The 22,012-nt window shown below is 41.8% G+C and overlaps 1 protein-coding gene across 3 annotated transcripts in view; it reads right to left on the bottom strand.

The window, feature by feature from the left end:
• Nucleotides 1–22,012, bottom strand: part of magi1b (membrane associated guanylate kinase, WW and PDZ domain containing 1b) — a 125,674-nt gene that overhangs the window by 61,460 nt on the left and 42,202 nt on the right. For all 3 annotated transcript variants that reach the window (XM_084542763.1, XM_084542765.1, XM_084542764.1), the window contains exon 2: nt 4,152–4,268. In XM_084542763.1, coding sequence (XP_084398889.1) covers nt 4,152–4,268 — 117 coding nt within the window. The remainder of the gene's footprint in view (nt 1–4,151; nt 4,269–22,012) is intronic.

Here is a 22,012-nt window from a genome sequence, read left to right as displayed (position 1 = left end):
GAGCCAGGCTTCTCATTTCCCTGCTCTTTTTAAGGCTAAGCTAATTGTGCCCTGACTTCATGGCTTCTATTAAGATACAAGTACACATGTCAAACTATCCTTTCATCTAAAAAAAAACAACAACAACAACATAGCATTTGAATTCCACAATTATATGTTTTATCATTACCAGAGGAAAACAAGTCTGTAATAAGGGTGAAAGATTGAGTTTACTGTCTTACTCGATGTTCCTCCTTAATTTTATCCAATAATAGAGATGACGATGGATTGGAACTGTTTTAGCTGTTCAGTAGAGGACAAAAAACCAAACTGGTATAACAGGAATGATCACTCAACGGGAAGACATGTCCAAATGCATTTACCATGCCCTGACAAAACCAACATCCCTTAATGCATGACAAATACTGGACACACAGAATATTTGACTGAGACACAGCTTCTTCTCAGTTTGCAAAGTTCTTTAGGAATGACACGCACATTCTCACAGTGACAGCATTTCTTTTGTTCAGGTATAACAATGTGATTGCATCTGTGGGTCCAATGTGTAACCAGCACCAGAGACGCTGCTTTTTTTTTTTTTTTACACTGTAGACACATACAGAAACTTGCCAGCACAGAAAAGTCTGACACAACCACAACTCATATGTGCACATATATTTATGTTAGCTTGCCCGGCTAGCTTGAATCAGCACAGATTTGAGAACGAGAGTTATTTTTTTTCCCATCCCTCCATCCCCTCTCTCTTTTTCTCCTCACTGCCCATCCCCCCTTCTTGCCCCCATCCTACACCCAAACTCCACCCCACCCCCACGGCTTCAGCCCCCCACCTCCCTCCGAACCGTCCTCTTAGCCTATATACAGGCTGTCCAATCGCCTGCGCTTCTACTCCTGCAATTCATCACACGCGCACGTGAACACGGGCTTCTGCAAACCTTGTTCATTTGAGGAGCGACCACCAAGCCATCAGCGTCACAGCAATACTGCTACTTGCCTTGATGCAGGAGAGACCAGAGCTCCCTTTGCAAGGCTTGCCGACACAGAATGGTGAGCTCTGAAACCAGGTGTAAACCCCAACACAGCAATCCTCTCTTCTTCGTCTCCTGCCTACTGCTCCGACTGCTGACAAGTGGCAGCAAAAATGAGAGAGGAGGACAAAGACTGAAACAGAGGGAGAGAGGGAGTAGCAGTGGCAGCGGGAGGACGAGAGGCAGAGGTGTCATAAGTTGGGGGGGGGGGTCAGGAATGAGTGCAGGACAGAGGGAGTGGAGGGCTTGCTGGGGATAATAGGAGACTGGGAGTGCTGAAAGTGCGGATGGGGTGACCACAACGGAAGCAGATGAATGCCCCAGCAGATGGGGGAGGGTGAGAGTGCTGCGCTTCAGAGTTTAACAGGGTTACAGGGACAGCTGACGTTTTGGACATGCGAGTGTGGAAACCAGTTGATGCTGAAATATGGAACAATTAACAGCTGTTAAATGGTTGTGTAGTCTGCTTGTTGAATACACACAGTCATTATCTTTTTGATGCCAGATAACGGAGGTGCTTTGTCTGACCATTTCTATAACATTCCAATATAAGATTTTCCATGTGTTACACAACTCTTGTGGCACTTTTCATGTTAACAGTGCCACAATCTGCAACATCCACTGTAGCCCTAAGTACAGGTATTAAAGCACCCAACACATTGCGATCAGATCACTTTAGATTCGGAGGTGGTCTGGACCGCATATGACCAAATTCTTTGAGCAATGATAAGATATGCAGTATGACAGCATTTCATGGACATGGTGTGAGCCATTCGGATCAAGTACAAAAGCTTGTTCGAACAGGGTTGGACAACGCGTCATACAAATAACTGAATCTGATACCAACATGAAGCTTGAGACTCCACATGGTGACAGCCAAACTAGTGAAAACCATGTGACTGTTTCTGGTAAGGAGATATTGGAAAGGTGGTGTGTATGGCTGGCACAGAGAAAACACTCATTCACCACGATGGTAAACTGTGTTGAACCCTTGCTGTGCTGCATACGGCATGGCGCTAGAATCAACATGATTGGCAGTGATGCCTCGCTCTTGGCAATGGGAGGGGAGTGATCATGGTCCATATTGCTTCTCTTTTGACTCCAATTGTAGGGTTGTAAGGAGCTAACATGAACCTCCACAAGCACCAGGGAAACTACCAGATGACCAATAAAAAGGAAGCCACGTATAGGATTCAGCTAGACAAATCGCTACCAAAAGGCTAGTTTATTAGGACGAGGTTCTAGCATGTGCTGTTGTGCAAATCAAAAGTGTTCCTAAAGATAAAGATTTGCATTTAAATGGTCAGCAAAAGAATTAAAGGATAATTCACAATATGGCGGTAGGAGGTGGTTGAGCTGAGTTACCATGTTTCCATGTTTAGGCAAGTCACGCTTCTCCATCTGTTTCTCCACCTGCTCTGTGTGCTTTAATCACACCTACACATTCACATGGACAGTGCCTTGAACAATCTTTGGACATGCATCAACATGGACACACGCTGACCTCTCTCATTTACGGGCCAACAGCAGAAGTAAATCCATCTCCCTTACATATGCTTTTCTATGCAATTGCTTTGCTGGACTATTCTAATGTGTGTGAAGAACGCAGGGAAGCATTTATATATGGACTCACAGCCCAATGTAACATGTCCTCCCAGAACACAAAAGAAAAAAATTAAGCTGTGGCAAAGGATTTGTAAACTTAATATTCCGCTAAGAGAATTACCCTCTTCTACAAGTGCATGACAACAAAACCTTTACGGTCCTATAAAACATGTGGCCCGGAGAGGACCTTTATGCTTTGTTTACTGCTAACAACACCAGGATTTTTACTGGTGTGCCTTAGACCACTAAGTGATTAAAATGGCCATTATGGCCAGACGCCCACCCTCTACCAGTGTCTGGTTGACATATGGCACTGGAGGTAATGCAGATAAAGTCCCACAAACAAGCCTCCTGAATGCAGACTGTATTCAATTGGTGTGAAAAGACCATGAATAAAGTAGCACACAAATGAGAACAAGGACTGGTTTGTGGTAATGGAAGAAGCTCCTTCTCAGATGAACTATAATTGCGAGACAAAGGCAAAATAATAAATGATAGGCTAAGGCTATGCTAAGGCAAAATGACATGCATACACCCCAGTCACTTCTGGCGTTTTGTCTTTTTTCCTCTTTTGTTCCTGTGTCTCCATCTTCACAAGTGAGGCCTGCTGTGACCAGAACCAGTAGGGAATTTTAACTCCAGTATCGTGTTAATGATGAACCAGGCTCTGATTGGTCCAAGTGATTGATTTCAGAGTTGTATGCAAATCAAGGAGAAGACAAAACTGACATCATGCAGCCCGGTTCATCAGTCCGTCCCTCTAGGTACTTTTTTTCCCTCCAAATAGGACGTGTTATTGCATATTTCACTGTGGTATCACGGTGTTAATGCAGCAGTCTCAGAAACATAGCATTCAGGGGTTGTTTGTGATAGAAGGGAGGAATCAAACTACAAATATATACTTTAATTTCTGAGCAGCAGCAGCAGCAGCTGCAGGAGAAATATGCAGCATTTAAAGCTTTGTGACATTAGCACAAAGACAAAAACCTCTATTACTGGACTGCACTGCAAGCTCTGGCAGAGGAGACACTGGCTAGCAATAGAGGATGAGGGACTTGGACGGTGCCAATAATTGCTAGTTGTATTGATTCAGTGGACATGCGATACTACAAGCCTATTCACTGTGGAGTCACAAGACTTTTCCTTTTTACTGAGCAGACAATATTAGCCAAGCAAACACAGTGCTGACAGAAAGGGTGGAGGGTGCAGCATGGCTCACTGCTAATCAGGTGGAAATGTTCACTTTGGACTGAAGATAATAAAACACATCAAGGAGGATATAAAGTAACCAATACATGGCCAATATACCAGCCTGTACAGACAGTGTAGAGTGTTTGTGTGGGGCAATTGAAAGCCTGGTTTTGATCTGGATGTCAGACAACAAAAAGGCTTCACAGTACCTCACATAAACAAGCCACTGTATCAATGGGACTGAAAAGAATGTCTCATACAAATGCGAGGACACGGAGAAGACAGAAGAGCAGGCTGTGAAAGACGTGAGAGCAAGGTGCATGGACTCACAAGGCACGGCGTGGCGGTAGAGGTTGTCTCGGATGGTCTGCTGCAGTTCGTGGTCAGGAGACGACTTCTGGAAGCGCTGGCTCAGATAATGCTTCAGGTCCTTGTTCAGCTTGCTTCCTGTCATTGTGAACACAAATAAAAAGACATGACGTGAGTGCTTTAAATAAAATAAAGGCATGCAAGCATAAAAACATCACGAGTGACACAATTAAGCTGTTGGTCTATGGTGAAGTGTCAAACGACCACGCCGCTTGGCTCCCTTAAAAAGAAATACACAAGTGTATTTTTCAACAATAGTAAATCTGGATGCTGGGTGCGTAGTGCGTGAATTGTTCACTTGCCATTGTCACTCAGAGGGGAATCTGGCTCCAGGCTCTCCCTCTAACCAGCCAGGGCTAGCCAAAACCTAGACTGCTAGCACTAAGGCTAACAGTGCGAAGCAGCCCTCCTACCGCTTCGCCATCTGGACCTCAGACACACATGAGGCTACTGAAGGGCAGCATGGCTGGAAAGTGTCCGAACGCGTGTGTTCGTTTCTGAATGTGTGTCAGCGTGCGGCTGCGTATCCACACTAATGGCAGTACTATGCACGTGCAAACACAGCACAATCAATGTGACAGCATAACAGACAAAATGAGTGGAAATGTATGGCACCATACAGACAGACAATGAGGTAATTTTCTTCATGAAAATGACACTGTCTTCATCTCATCACGTGATACGTTACGGAGTGTGCCATTATTTTCTATACACATGGTTTATCTCCCATCTTTGCATGGCTGCTGAGACCATTTTTGGTTGTCTTGGGCAAACAACCAGTCAGAAAGGCCCTGGATCCTGTTTCCATGGAAACTGTGTGTATATGCGAGTGTGTGTGTGTATCTGTGTCTGTGCATGTGCGCGCCTGCGTATGTGTTTAATAAGATGATTGAGATTGTTAGCACAGTACAGAAGAGGATTCTTCACTGGTTGTCAAAACGATTGTAGGTTCATATAATAAAAATACAACTGACAAACCCCACAGATCACATATGACTGCTTTTCACTTTAATGTACACAGGATTTTGACTGTCATACATAATAATGTGAAGAAAGATGTGAAGAGGATTTAAAAACAAATTAAATAAAAAATCTATTGAATCATTGCAGTGTGGTTTGGAAGCAGTCCAGAGAATAACATGTTGTGTAGTTGTTGTACAGCCTTTTTTGGAAAACCATTTCATTGCTTTTCTTTTTAGTTCCTTTTAATTAGTATATACATTCTAACATTTTCCTGAAGGAATATAAATGGACAATGTTGTTGTTTTCTTTTCTATGCTGGAAACTGGAAAATGCCTGACCATCAGGTGGTGTGTCACACCCCTTAGGTAATACATAAAATCAATGTATACAAAACAAACTACATTTGTAAGAGACTAGGCCTTTTCTTGGAAGGTTCCTTATTATGTGGAAACTAATCTGGAAACTTTCTTTAATTTATGCATAGCCCTCTTGAGTCATAGTTCACCGACTACATAAGCAACTTACAGGAGTCCATTTGAGCAACCATAATTAGGCTCATACCAAACAGATGATGAGTCCGTTTGGTAAACAGAGAGGTTGAGTCTAAGCTCTTCCTGGGAGGAATCACTGCTCCTGGCACTGCCTCGTCCAGACATATCACTCTGTTTTAATCCTCACAACAGGTCACAAGCTAACACTCAGGCCAACAGAGAGAGACAGGGCCTAATACACTCCCTCATGTGCTCTTGTACACAGTTACTGGACAGAAATGTTTTTTTCTCACAGCTAGACCTATAACTGATGCAGCGAGACATTTGGGTTGGATGTAATGTAACGAAAAGATCACCCAGCCAGACCAGAGGTTGAGTTGACAAGAATTTAGGCAAGAATGCCAACAACAGGTATATAATACTGATACCAGTACATTATTTGTATCTACTGTCTTGATAAAAGCCCCTAATACCCACTATGATGTTATCCCAACTATTAAAAACTACAGTATATGAATGCACACCGATTATGATCACGCGTTTTGGATCAGTCCATAAATCCGTCTTTAAAATTACCATAACAATGCGGATATTGGATTTATCGACACAGCCTGTGCAGTTTATACACAGGAAAACTAAACATAATGCTGTTGAGATGTGGAATTCTATAGAAAAATGTATGTAAGATTAAATAAAGTATCAGCGAATAAAACTAATAGTAAACAGTTGACTTTCAATCTAACACCTATTCTTATCCCAATCCAGTGAGTAACTGATAAAGTATGTTACAATGTTGCATTTAACCTTGATTCAGTTCACGCAAATGTTACAAGTTTCTGACTATCCCCCAACACTACACGCTTTTTTGTTTTTAGGTTGTACTGTGCGAACAGTGTTTAGGAATCTAGTTTAGGCCTCCAGCAACAGAAACTAGAGGACCTATTACATAAACTTTAATCCAGTTATGTCGATTCCCTCCTCCCCTCACTCTCTCTTTGTGCATGCTTATCTTGATGAAACACTCATGCTTTCACAAAAATGAACGGAGATCTGTACACAACAGTATGAATAAATCCGGGAAGGACTTCTTCACTGGTAAATGAGGAAAAAGGTAATTTGGAGACACATGCCACTTTCTGTTGTCCCTCTGTTTCTGGGCACTTTGTGTCATCCGGTGCTGACATATGGACCATGAAGCAGTCTTCTGAACAGTACTGCTCTTAATGACCAACGTGGAAGCAACGTCAACTAACTACATCGTCCAATGCTTGACATTAATAGGATAACCTATACATAAAAGAAAGTAGTTACCTTTATGTCAACCACAAGTATGGAGCCAACCCCTCTACAGACTTGCTTGCACAATGATATATTCAGACTTACACATTGGTTCAAAAAAGCACACTATGTATACCGGTGCCATCAACAGCTTCAAATGAAATGAAAGATAACTTAAAAACTAGCTTTTTATTGGCCTGTGCTAAAGAACTGACCTGGACAGAAGAATGTATGAGGCCTTGAAGTTCAACTCAAACTATTTAGCAGCTATCCAACTTAATATGCTGTTGCTGTTACGAGGTCAAATACCATTCAACCACATTTCCTTTCCCTTCCTCCTTCCCGTCCACTTCTTAAATCAACTGCTGACTACTTTAAAACCACTCTCCTTAAGTGCTCCCACAATGTGGGGAGTTTCAGTTATTTGGCTCTTTTTTCTTCCTGCCAGTCCAGCTGTAGTACGAATACTATGGAGTGAAATTACTCTCAAAATGGCCACAAATGCCTGTTCCATGATAAACAAGTGAAACAGGAGATTAACAAATTCGTACAACAATTTGTGTGTGAATTTGGGTGGTCACAAATGCGTGCTGAGCAATTTGAAGATGCGTGCAAAAATAATTTCCCAAATGCACACATAGCAGTCTAAATAAATATTATTATTCTATGCACATTTCAAAAATCCTGACGTTCAACTTCACAGAACTCCTAATTTTTGCTTTCAAAAGGCTTCCTGCGCACTCACGTTGAGTTTTGAGACTGTTTTCACGCTGCTCAGAGCCACACACATTCACAAATGCATGGTGCATTTATGTATCACAGGGAAACTGGGAAATCTGTATTTTGGGCAGAGTGAGACAGAACATTCCTGTAGTGAAAATACATCTTTACAAACCATTGGAGTTTTGTGGTTCATAGTATTTTTTAGTTTCATGAAATTACACAGTGGTGATGTCTCATGTTGTGACCACCCAAATTCACACACAAATCATTGTATGCATTTGTAAATCTCATGTTTCACTTGTAGATCATGAAATACGAATTTGTGACCGTAGTGAAACTAATTTCATTCTATAAAATACAGCCGACAGTGTTATCCTTAAGATCAATATTCAGTGTATGTTCTACCAGCAATCTGTCACCTACATGATGGGCAACAAGGTCAAGAAGATCATAGCTCACTCCTGTGTAAGCCTTTAAGGCAGCTAGTCAGCTCCTTAAACCCAATGTCAAGTATGTGTTAACACCATAAGCCCATTAACCGCTACTACGTTGCCTTGGTCTGTTTTTGGTGCCGTCTATATAATGGAAATGGCACTTTGCTTCCAATGGCAAACAAAGGAAGCTTGCTTGATCGCTGTTTTAATCATACCTGGTAATAAACTATACAGAACTGTGAATGGATACATAACTGGTGCATTCAAATAAATTCCATATTTATCTATTTGATGTATTACGCGTAAATATGATCTGATTTTTTTCTTAAGTTTGGTATTGAACTAACACACACTACACCCAAAACCTACAAAGAACAGGCAGGCAGTTGGGTGGGGTTGGGAGACCATTTGGCCCCAGCCACTATAGTCCTGCTGCACACAGATAATTAGACAAGACGTATCCTTCAAACACAGCCCACCTGTTATAGATTTTCCATAAGCCCCCTAAAACAAGCAAGGTTTGGGAAAGGAGACACACAATCCATGACAGAAGGGAGGGGAAGGAGAGGGGGTTTATACAAGAGAGAGAAGGAGAGAAAGAGAGGGAGAGAGAGAGAGAGAGGCAGAGTCTGTCACACACAACGCGAACATCAGAGCGAGCCAGACAAAACATCAAAAGAGTCTTAGACACGGCCCAAATGTGGAAAGCCCCACTACTTTCCAGGCATCTCCCATTGAGCCCACCCTTGCACCCCACGTCTCTGATCAGCCAGCCAAGGCCCTGCTCAGACATGCATAGCCAGACATGGCACCAGCTAGACCCTCCGCTGGCAGCTGACATCTGTATTCACAGCATGGAAAAAGCAACCTTCAAGTGAAACTCTATCCTCCTGCTCACAGGGCAGCCGTAGTAAGAGGAAAAGATTTGACCGATTTCTGCTGATTTGGAAATAGCAAGAGTCATGGACTTGTATGGAACTCTAGACAAGGAATGTCATAGAGACCCAGCAACTTGTTTAAAATTCAAAACCTACAGCTAAGTTAATGCGACTGGACGTCTTTGCATAAGCTCACTGCTGATCCTGAAATGAATCTTTCTGGTGCGTACTGTTTAAAAGTAGCTGAGGGAGTCCATTGACTGAAGCTAGAGTCCCAACTTAGAGTTGATTACTTTCACTGGTAGAATCTGTGTCATGGAAGCTCAACATGCTTTCTGAGCACGAGACAGAAGATTCTGCATTTTATAAACATAATCCAATTTTGTCAAGAATGACAGTTTTGGGGAGTTGACCCAGCTATCTCTCCTTCACATTGGTCCAGACTAAAATATCTCAATGACTGTTAAATAGATTTGGTACAAATGTCCATGATTCCCAACGGTTGAAATCTGCCTGACCTTTTCACTGGTGCAACCAAAATGTTCATGTAAACAGCTATCAGACTGATTCATTAACACATCCTCATCTCAGAAGATGAATCACGGGGACTTAAATGATTCATTAACTATTTCTGTAGTGCCATCAGAAGGTGAAGATTTTCACATTTCCAGTTTCCAGTAAAATATCCCAAACCCCAACTAGTACCAGATGGATAAGCACAATGTTCCATATTTATGTTCTCAATTACTTTGGTGATCATCTGGCTTTCCATCAAGAATTATCCAGAAATGTTAAGCACGTAGTTGTCAGCCATGGATTTGTAGTTTTGGCTGAAATGTGCGCAAACTCCTGAACAGATTGCCATGGAAAAGAAACATTCATGTCTACCTCATGGTTCGAGGAGTTTATTCTCATAGACACAGCAAAGGCTACACTGAGCAATGCAATTCTTACTTTGCGAGTACCCTTCACAGGACTAAAGTAAATAATTACAGTGTAATCAGGGTATAAAGTGCATATAGTTGTGCAACACTGTCACAGTGGTAGGACACTCAAAATGTGTGAATATTGTTTAGGTGAATCGTAAAAACATTGGTGACTCATTGGTTTGACTTTGAGTTTGTCCACTACAATTTGCTCCATATGTTTGCAAATCGAACCCCATTAGCCTTAGCAAGTTTTAGTAGTGGGGAATTGGTAATAACTACATACTGTACATGTCCTGAAGTGTTTGAAATGGCCCTCATGCAGAGGCATCTAATAAACTTCACTCATCATACTAGGCAATGGTAGACACAATCACCATCTTAACAAAAGGAAACAGTCTAAATGGCAAAGCAGAACACACAGTCATATGCCAGGATGCCAGTCTGTTTTCCACTTAGCCAAGTCAGATTTGGCAAAGCCACCATGTTTGGCTGGGCACTGAGTGTTGTATCAATGTAGAATACACAAACAGTCTGGCACACAAGGTAACAACTTTTTTTTTCTTCTCTCTTCATTTGTCTTTTAAACACAGAGTGGCATTTTGCCAGAGAGAATCTATGATTATAAATATTTTTTCCCCCAGAGGACATAGTAAAGGGGGTTTAAAAGACTAATGGATTTATGCCACTCAAACCTGACCTATTATAAGATCAACTTAGCCACGTACACAAGCTGCCCAGAGTCTTAAGTAATCATCTCTTAAGTGAGCAGTCCGTTCATGACTCTAGTTAATCAGATAATCAGGGCTAATCAGAGTCTAATTGATTTGACCAGCAGAATCTAACTACAGTTAACGTTTCCATCACCACTGATAAGAGCTTAACCATACGTCATAATCTTAAGATCTGCGGGCACCTGCAGATCAGGTATTCAAATATTGACAAAAGAAGCTTAAAATGAAAATGGCAAACGTTTTTCCTTTGAAACTTTTACTAAGGCACTTATCAAAATAAAACAATACTAAATAGCTCTTAAAGTAAGGAGTCCCAAAGCACACAGCAGAGATTTCGTATTCAAAGAGCAGACAGGTGTGTGTGTGTTTCACAGCCTCTGAGCTCAATACTACCCACTATGTCCCCCCCTAAGAAGAGGCTTGTATCACAGCAATGGCCGGGCTCTGTAACCATAGCAACAGCTGCCAGATGAGTAGGACTGTGGTGAAGGGTCACAGCCAGGCATAGTCTGCTGCCCCCATCTGGACTCTCATGGCGTTACAAAAACAAAGGAGAAATCTTACAGTAATAAACTCTGGGATTTTAATAAAATACATAAATCTTTCCAGTATTATTTTTCTCCTCAGTGTAATTCAATGTACTGCAGTTAGAATCCATGAGACGGAGATCCACCGAAATATTACACAAACATTTCTACTAACTTAAACAACTTAAAAAAAGAAAAAAAAATCATAATTCTCAAAACAATGTAATGACCCTGCAATGCAAGATACAGTAATTAGTAGATACAAGCATCATATTCTAATATCAATCAGTCGTTAAATCATTGATCGATTGAAAATGTGTCTTACTGAGCCTAAACTGACTTGCTCAACTATAACAATATAAGAAATAATGAAAACCTGCACGTTTATAAAGTCTACTGTGCATTATCCAATCCAATCCAATTTTATTTGTTAAGCACTTTAAAAACAACCACAGCTGACCAAAGTGCTGTATAGAGAAATAAAATAATAAAATAATAAGTACTGTGTCGCTTCAAAAGGACACTGATAAGTAAAAGACAAAACCGCTCAAAAGACATAGAAGATTAAGAAAAATAAATAAATAAAATAAATTAAAAGACATAAAACAAGAGTAAAAACATAAAACATGAGTAAAAATAACAGTCATACAATCCAAACAATAAGTAAAATAGAGTCCAATGTCTTGCTACGTGTCAAAAGCCAAGGAGAAAAGGTGGGTTTTAATTATATTTTTAATTATAGCCAATTTAATCATGTGGTAAAGACCTGATGACAGGGAGCGGTTCAAAGGGTTCTCTGTTATATTAAAAAGGAAATACATGCAAAGTGAAGTGAGTTCAGAGATCGCCTTCAGCTGTCTGAGATCCGAGTTTAAGCCTTGCATGTAGATTTCATTTCTTTACATTGTTTCAAGTGAGGGACAGTTTCTGACCGAGACTGTGTATTCGTTCGAATAGTAATTTCTTGCAAATGCACATGTTAATGAAACAGCTTTCTAGTAGCCGTTGGAGGCAAGGAAACTATTAGGAAAGATTTTCAATCAATGCTTGTATGAGGCGGTATGCCGCTCTAAGCTGAGGAGCAAATGCCCTCAGACACAGTAATCATGTATCTGGACATGACTTTCAAAGAATGAAAACCAATCTATTTCCTCGGAGGAAAATCTACTCCAACCAGGGTGCTGTTTCCCTCATTACAGCAAGGGAAAACTCAGAGACTATCATGAACCATAGGCTCTACTGATCACGTATTAAACAGGGCGCAATCAGATATAAATGGGAGCTTTTTGTGAGATTGCTACAGAAACTGCTTTACAAATCAGGACCCAGGTAAAGGGAGGCACAACACAGGAAGAATCCCCTCACCTTATCAGCTCGATGAGCTTAGAGAAGCTGGGGTGCAAGAGTTTCACATGACATACATCACTGTGGTTCAATTTGTACATACAGCTGTGAAATAACAAGAACTGAGTCTTATCGTTTGACATCAGCGCCTTGTTGAGTGGAGATAGAAAAACACCAGCTCCGACGCACTCGGGGTTAAATCTCTGAAAACATTTTCAATCCTGTCTATATGGCTGTGTGTCCTGGAGCTGCTTGCCTGTTTACTATGTTCCAGATTGCTTTCATTGATCGTGGCGCCACCGCACAGGGAAAAGAAAATCCTCAGAGGATTTATTTCAGCACGTAGAACAGCTAAAAAGGCGGAGGTAGAGGTGTCATTTTCCCTTCTGCAATCTGACAGCGGACTACGGGAAGCACACACGTGACTTTTTATATACTGTGTGTGTGTGCTGTATGCGTGTGAGTGATGTACAGTTGGTATTTGTGGAGGCTATCATTTACAAAACACAAGCACCTGTCTGATGTGACAAACATCAGCATCCGCTAGCCAAGGACTCGGACAGCCAGATTTATGCGCGTGCTGACCAAAATACCACAAGTTATGTTATTAATATTCATGTGATGATACCTACAAAGAGCTTAAGTATCTCCGCAGAGAGGCATGTGAATGAGAGGATCCATTAACATACCACCACAAAGTCCTTCACGTTCCCCAATAAAGTCTCTACAGAATACTAAAAAGCAAAGTGGACCATTATTAACACAGGTCTTTGAATTCAAGGTTTCATTGATGCAAACTTTCTCTGAGGCCAGGATTTGCTCAGCTAATGATGAGATTATTGACTGACTGATGCATAAGCCAGTGGGACGCAAGTATTTTGGAGGTAATTACCTCTCGATCACGGCCTCTCCTCACCGACAGGCGACATTTCAAGACCAATGGGAGTATTAGTCTCCCATGACAGGCCGGGTGATTGGCTCCCAGATTTACAGGGCCCCTGGCTAAGAGGGCCAACCAGCAGTTAAACCCAGAGAAAAACTGCAACGGGCCGTAATAATGTTAAATACTCCAATGACGTTATCACTAACAATAACTTACATTGAAGCGCTGAACCTATATTTCCTTTGCTCTTCTCTCCTTCCTCAGTCAATGTCTGATTAGATTCCTACTATACTGTTTACAAATGATCCAGTAAGATACATGTGTTTATATGTCCCAGAACATGTCAGAAATATCACAGGGGAAGAGGAACTTTACTGAAAACACCGAATTCATTCGATAGAAGGAGAAGACCAAAAAGGCCACGTGTTTCGAGGCCGCTGTCCACATCATTTACAGCTTTGTCCTTCTTTGTTTAAAGAACTTGATTTGCTACTAACTTGAGTTTACCCCACATGTATTTATTCCAACCAGAGAGAAACAATCAGACCTAGTGTTAACACAGTTGATCAGGCATGATTTCCCTATTGAACAGATTATTGACAGGTTACACCGCTGTGGTTAGTCCATTATTCAGATAGGGTTATTATTCTGATTATTAGACAAATGCTAGTGTCCATGTAAATGTTGCCACTGAGAAATGAGACAGCAGAGGCCTCAGTGTGTGCACAGGGAAGACGTCCTGACACTGATACAGTGTAAACATTCACACACTTCAGCTGTCGTTTAGCTCTTCACGTTCAAACAGAGATATGCGTCAGCAGAAGGAATAGCCACAAAGATGACCATAAAGTATGTAAAAAGATCACAGCAGTGTTACTTTATGAATCGGATTAAAGCATCAGATACATTCATACAAATCAGACAGACTCTCTTCTTGATTTGATCATTTACACAGAGGTCTTTATAATTTAACATCATACAGAACTAACCAAAAGAAAATGTGCACATAGGTATTAAATGGAAAGAAAACACATAGGCGACTACTCTATCACGTAACCACAAACGCTAACAGAAAATGCTACAACTACCAGTCAAATGCAGCAGAGAAGTTGTTATTTCTGTATCTGCTCCTCCAGATACAACTAAACATTTTACAACTGATTTTTTTTTACATGGCATGCAATATTCCCTGTGACAAAAATACAAAATCGTTGCTCTTTAAATGCAACATCTACAACAATCTAAATGTCAAATGCAAATTTCTAAAAGGTTTTCCGAGTTTAAATTGCACATATATACAGCAACATAAGAGACGCCAACAGCCAAAGACGCAGAGGCCTGTACACAAAACATCTAGGACAGGGAAAAATATCAGGGGGGAAAAGAAAAAGCAATCCAAAGCAAAGATGTCACACTGAAATAAAAAAAGACCATCAGCAAATAACTTGCACAGCTACAGATGAATGACTGTACAAGTGTATGACTAAGCTGGAAATTTCCCTGTTTATTAGGCCTTTACAGCGGTGAGACGTATTACCATAATATGCTTCGGCCTCTCTCCGCCCATATTCCATTTCGCGGCAAGATAAATGGGCAACTGCTGGGGCGTAATCAGAGGCAGTGTGCTAAGTCACCCCAGGCCCACAGTGGGGGAACACTGCACCGACAGACCAACCGCTGGTCACAGGCGGAGAGGGTGAGGGAGGGAGGGAGGAATAACAAAGGAAGGAGAATTTGAAGTCACATTAAAAGCACAATGTAAAAAACAAGAAAGTCAGGAACATAGGGTGATAAATAAAAAATGAAAGACCAAAGAGAATGAGAGAGATGTGACAATATGAAGTGTAGTCCTATTCGTCTACAACTGTATGAGCAGCTGTTGGGGCTCTGTGTCTTAATCACAGATTTCCTGGATTCTAATTGGCCACTCGGGGAACAGTCAGTTACTCTCTATGATTAAGCGGGGTCTGCCACAGCCGGCCTCACCTCAGGGCGCAGGGCGAGCTCATTAACTCAGCCACCAGGGGGCACATGTCACTCAGGATCATTAAAAGAGAGAGGCAGTCGCTACACAGCGTGTGTGCTCACCCTGAGCATTGTTCTGTCTTTCAGTTATAGGTGCGGGCATGTACAGTAAAAACAAAAAAAAAAAAAAAGAAATGCATTTACAGAATCGTCAGATCAGAGTTGATCTGTTAGCAGATTGGCTTCACAGATGAAAAACCACTGTTGATCCTGAGTATAGCAGTTATTGTTTTATTAATAATAATTAGTCCTGAAAATAGAGAACTGAAAATATGTTTTTAGAAGCTTGTCATTTTATCTGTCAAACAGCAAAACACAACAATATTCAACTTAATGTCGAACAAAAAAATAAATAAAAAGCCATGTCAGTTTGAAAATGTCAGTTTAAGCTTTGCTTCCTACTTTTTATGCTTTGCAACACTTGTTTTCTTTCCAGTTGAATACTTATACTCCACATTTTATGCTTTTTCTTCTGTCTCCACATTTTAATACCAAAGTACCTCCTCTCTTCTTATGTAATTCCTTACTTAACCTCATTTCCATCATTAAAATATTTATTTCCTATTCAGCCACACCCTTTCAGCAACCAGCATCCACCTCTAGTTTTCTTCTTATAACCATCCATCCATTCATCCTTCCACCAATCCATGATGCCTGGAGAGGGCATGACTGACCCACTTTTCTGGCCCTGTCACCCTGTCACTCTGCTGACTCAAGACGCGCTCAAGATGCTGTGTGAATGCACAGATACAAACTGCCTTGCTCCTACGGATGAATACATTTGGCAACGTATGCACATAAAGAAGGCATCGAGACGCAGCACATCTGCTCACTGCTCTAACTTTAGAAACATGATGAGAATGCACATATATGAACTCAAGAAAAAGCACAGATTGTAACAGCAGAAAGAAAAGAAAGAAAACACTAAAAAGGCTAAGTTTTTCACATTTACTACTGTGTCTACCTTTTATTTGATTATTTTGTGGAAATGCAAGCAGGCCGACGCTGATAAAGTTTTATCAGAATACCGCGCGTGCTTTTCTCCACACGTACAAAAAATGTTCAGAAAAGAAAATCCAATTTAAACGCACCCTTGCAAACCTACATTAGGAAATTTTAGGGCTGTGGGCTAATGGAGCAGCAGTCACTGCTGCTTACGTCTACAGTCGTTTCTGGGTCAGCATCAGGCATAGCTCATCCAGCCCTGCATCCCTTAACAGCTGACTCCAGGCCAGACATGCGCAGACACACACAAAAATACACACAGCTTACAACCAGCAGAGGCAGATGAGTATGAACACTCAAAGTAACAAATCAGCAGTACACTAACATTAATTAATGCATTCAAATATAAGGTGCTATTATGTGCTCAGTGTGACCAAAAATAAAACTCTCAGGACCAGATACATTCGACCTATGAGTTTATCACATGCACTAACTCACCCACAGGTCACAACGCAAGCACAGACTTGATGAACCTCTACACAAACAAGACATGTTATGCGTGAGGTCACGTCTCTGCATTGGACCAAGTGCTGCCTTTATATTTATCTGCAATGTGCCAGCACCATACCATGATGAGCAAAACGAAGCCAAGGGAGCAACGTGAGGAGCTCTGTGTGCGCAGAGATCAAGCTAAAAGGCCGCAACTGCTTGTGTAACTGGGCTGTTCAGCCTGTTCTGATGAAGTCATGGCAGGCGAACACACCCACTCACAAACAGACCGAGAATGACAGTCTTGTTTGTACACACAGAGGCGTGTTCGACACTTCTTCAAACACCAGCGTATTTACAACAGAGGCTCAGGCTGGAGCGAGCCCAGGTCTGAGGTCTTGGCTGCCAGCTGAAAGCCTTAATCCACCTCGGGGGTCCACTTCCAAACCTCGGTGACGACACGCTGATGGAGAGACACACCTCCCTCTCTGCTTCCACTGTGTCACAGTTCTTCTCTGCTGCTGTGACAGGACACAAACAGCTGATGGACAGATGGAAAGCATTTCTTTTTTTTGTTCTATTTGGTATTTTAAAGGTTCAACTTTCCACATCAATGCCCATCTTAATAGTTTATATTGGTATGCTCATGTTTCTTCTTTGCAGAAAATCAACCAGGAGACCGGAGCAAAAGGGGCAGGTGCATGATGGATTATGTTTCTCTTTATATAAAGGACAATTTACGAGAAATGTTGGTGAGGTCCGATTAGAAAATATTTGTCAGATCAACGAGACCTTTATTTATTTCAGTCTGATAAGACCAGAGAGAGACGCTCAGAGCAGTGTGCCTCTCAGTCGCAGAGAAATTAAGCCAAAGAAGAGGATGAGCGTGCAGAGCGGAGCAGGGCAGGCCTACTCTCCAAACAGAGAGGGAATCAGCTGGCTTTGAACCAACCGGCCAGTAATCACCAATAGTAGCTCACTGTGTGCTACGATCAAGTGTTTGAACATAGCCATGCAAATACAGCCACATTCATGCAGCTAAAAAGGTTAAAACTCCACCTTTCACTGAGACAACTGAGCAGGACAAAGACACAAACACTGAACAAATGCTGCCAGTCTGAAGTCTGTCTTTAATATCGCTCTTACCAACATGTCCCACACTTCCTAAGTCACAGCACACTTCAATTTCACTCCAGTGAGACTATGATATATGTGGGCCAAGTGCTGTGAATTAGTACGTTGACAACCAGTCACCACTCCTCCTGAAGTGTTGAGGTTTGGTGAGGAAAAGACAACAACGATTTGTTGTCAGGAGTTCATCTGCAATCAAGTGAAATGTGGAGAAAAATTCCCACATATTTGACGAACGGCCAGCAAGGCAAGGCATGGAATTCTCAGCTGCAACTTTCATGAGCAGCAGCTTTCAGACTGACAATGGGTGAGGAGACCTGTTTCGCAATTGGGGTGTGTGGACCAGATAACCTCTGGAGAAGAAGAGCTCAACTGAGAGTAGATGGGGGCCGCAGAAAAAATGGGTAAAGCCATTTATTTATTTCAGTCTGTAGAGAATGAATTGGAGCTGCTGTTGTTGACTTGGTTTCTACCTAGGACTGCAATTCAGACTAAGATCATGGCTACAAGATAAACCGAAAGCATAACCTTTCGTAAGAGTTGTAAATCTATAAATAGACTTCAAACTGTTATTACACATCAAGGTTATTCTGGAAAGTACAACTCAGCCTGTGAAAACTGTTGTTATTCCTTCAAGACTGTCAAACCGGTTTGGACTTGGATACGACCCACTTTTAATGAAAAGTTAGGAGCAAGAGAGAGCGAGCAAAGGACTAGGATGGCATTAGTGCTGAAAGAAAATAACGCAGAAATTGAAGAGGGGAGAAAGTAGAGGTAGAAGAAGAGAAAGAAAAAAACTGCTGCAAAAAAAAGTGACAGACAAGCAAAAACAGAGGAAAGGGAAAAGGAGGGATCTGAGGGAGGGAGGTAGGCATGGCAGGCTGGCGGGCTGCCAGGGGCCGGGAGCGTGTCACAGATGTGCCCCCACATCTGAGTGGATAGGAACGCCCTACACACTCACATACAGTATACACACAGGCTCCAGCAGCTCTCATTTAGCCAAAGACACCACGTATTCAGGACCACCCAAGCACACTACACAGTTCATAGAGACCCTAGATGACAATCACAAAGATGACAGATGGCAGATCCAGAAGAATGCTTCAGTAAATTTTAGGGCCCAACTCCAAATCATTCATTCTGAATTAGGGCTCACTTTTTGACTGTTAAACTCTTGGGAATAATAAGGTTCTGGTGATGACAAGGACTCAAGCCATCAGTAGGTCTGACAAACGCAGGCATCCAGTTCAAATGGTTTCATATCAGTAAACAATTGAGCATAATGAGTATCATGATGAGTAGGAGTATGAAGGGATGGATTTTTTCCTTTACCATTATATCAGACTATCCCGGGTTCAACCTTTACTGGAGCCAGCCACCAAGTTCTATATACATTTTATAAGCACTGAAAAGTATACGTTTTTAATGGGAGAGCCCCAAAGACTTTTTATTGGTTTACTCTTTGAGGCTTATACATAGAGAGGTGGTTCACTGGGAGCTATCGTTTCAAAAATATATGCACTTTAGGTACTATAAATGTGTCCAAGAGTGGTATATATGCATGAGGTAAAAAAGATGAAAACCACACTGCAAAAACCTTCATTTCCATTAGAAGACTCCCCCCTGCGAGATTTATCACGCTGCCGTTTCACGTTAGGTTTATCTACAGCCCCTCTGTTGAGCTCTGAAGACTGGATCCTTACTGTGGCTCTGCATTTTTTGGAGATCAGAAGAACGGAATGGAAAATGGACTAAACGTCAGTAACGGTGACACAGCGAGCCTTCAAACAGGGCAAGGGGAAAAAAAATGTCATTGCTGAAACCCTTCCATTTCCATCTCCGAACCTGCGGACCACTCCGCCACACCTCAATACCTTGCTGTGCTGCGACTACCACTGTCATCAGGACTCTGGTATGCAGACAGATAGAGTAATTCACTGTCCAAATGTTATTGTAAACCCCCACTGAACACTGAGCAGTGCGGAAATATCTGCCCCATTCCTCATCTTTGTGGCTTCCTTCTTCTCTCCTGCTTACAATTTGTGGAACTATGGAAATACGACCCTTTTATTCCTGTCATAGCAGGTGGACGAAGGAAATGTAGAACAACAGTACATTCATTACAGCACCATCTGTACAAATAAGGATGTATTTTTCTTACCTGAATGAATGATTGAAGAAGAGTCATTGTCAAGCAACAGGAAGCCAGGACAATCACAGAGAGATACATAAAGAGAAGAAAAAGACAACATGTTAGAAACACTGAACTGGTTCATATGAAGCTAGAATGGGAGCAGAATCGTTGTTGCATGTACATTTGACAATGCTACTTCAAGAAACATGGAAGAATAAGAAGGCTTTGGCCTTGGTGTTACACTTGGTTTGTACTTCTGCAACATGTTGTATTCTTTACCAGTGGCCTACACCATAGCGAGCAATTATATTTGTGAGCTGGTGTGTCTGCGTAACTCTGTAATTACGTCACCAGTACCACTGCACTGAGCTTCTTTGTGAACTTCAAACAATGGCAACAGGAACTGAGCCGATGATGATGGGGCTGGAGCTATTAAATGTGGAACAGTTGGGAGGGTGATTTTTTTGTGCTTATCTGGCCACTGAGAGACATAAACAAGGAAATGCATTTTGGACCAGTCATGGTTTTGTTTTTTGTTGCCTGACATGTGCTCACATTTCTGGGAAGGTTCACATCGGGCTACGGCGTAGATCTAACGCAGACGTATAAATCTCGCTTTTAACAAGCAAATGTTTGGAAGGTATAATGTTTACCAGACCTTGTTCAAATATTTCAGATAGCTCTGGACTTAAGTGCTGGACAGAAAGGCCAACAGACTGACATTGACCCGGTGATTCATGCAATCATTCAATCGAGAAATCATGTGGGAATACATGAAATTATGCAGATACAGGCCAGGAGCTTCAGTTGTACATATTAAACAACAGAAAAGAAAAAATGTGATCTTCAACACGATAATATTGTTGCTGCCAGACAGGCTGGTTTGAGTCATTTGTTACCTGAGCAGACCATTTCACAATAGTGAATGGTCTACTCAGACAGGTGAGCAAAACAAAAACATCCAGCAGCTATGTGACAGAAACACCTTGTTGATTAATGAGGTCGAATGAGATCAGCCAAACTGGTTTGAATGGTCTCTGCAGTCACGACATCTGAATCCAACAGGACACACTAAAGGGTCATTTATAGGACCGCAGGATGTTGACAGCGTAGCTACAGCGTAGGGGGTGTGTCCGTACTGTTCTGTAATTCACACAATGGCGAGTGAAACTGAGCAGCTCATGTTGGCGCTGACGTTAATAACGTGGATCAACAGTTGGTTTCACTAAAATCACACTTGTTATGATCCATGTCACCGCAACGTATAGTTACATTTCTGGGGAGATGCACGTCAGGTTACATGAATCCCATGTTCATAGATGTACGTAGACACTATGTAGCACCGGCAACATAAAACGTGATTCGGGCAAATTGGACTAGAGACAAAACAAAAACTAAAATTAGTTTTGAGTTTCGGAATCAATACAGTGCACACATACTTGCATTCTGCCAGAACTAACTCCTCGACTGACTGATAATGCTGAGTCAGACACCCTATAATTGCTTTCACTGGCAACTCATCCGCTCAGACTGCTTGCATCTCCATAAGCGCGAATAAAATCAAATGAAACTGCAAAGGTAAACAAAGGTTACTCACAAAGCCATAAAACTGAGGTGTCACACATGGGCAACTAAAGTTTGGGGAGTAGATAATTAAGATCCCATTACAAAACTCAGTGTAAGAAAATCTTGCCTAGGTAGCCCAAGAGAAATACTTAACGAGTTCTAAACACCATCACAACGTGATCTCACCGCAGGTCCTGGCAAGCCTGAGGAAACGCAGAACAAAATCTGGGTCATGGTGGAAATTGACTTTGTTTTAATTAGGAGGTGAGGGCTTATGGTGTTGATGTTAGCGCTCGTGATAAGTCCCGGGGTGCAGTCAGAAGCATTAGCGTTAACTTGAGCAATGTGCGG

Source organism: Chelon labrosus, assembly GCF_963514085.1.
Source record: "Chelon labrosus genome assembly, chromosome: 4".
NCBI lineage: Eukaryota > Metazoa > Chordata > Actinopteri > Mugiliformes > Mugilidae > Chelon > Chelon labrosus.
The sequence above is the reverse complement of the archived record's forward strand: the minus strand, read 5'-3'. Positions and strand labels throughout refer to the sequence as shown.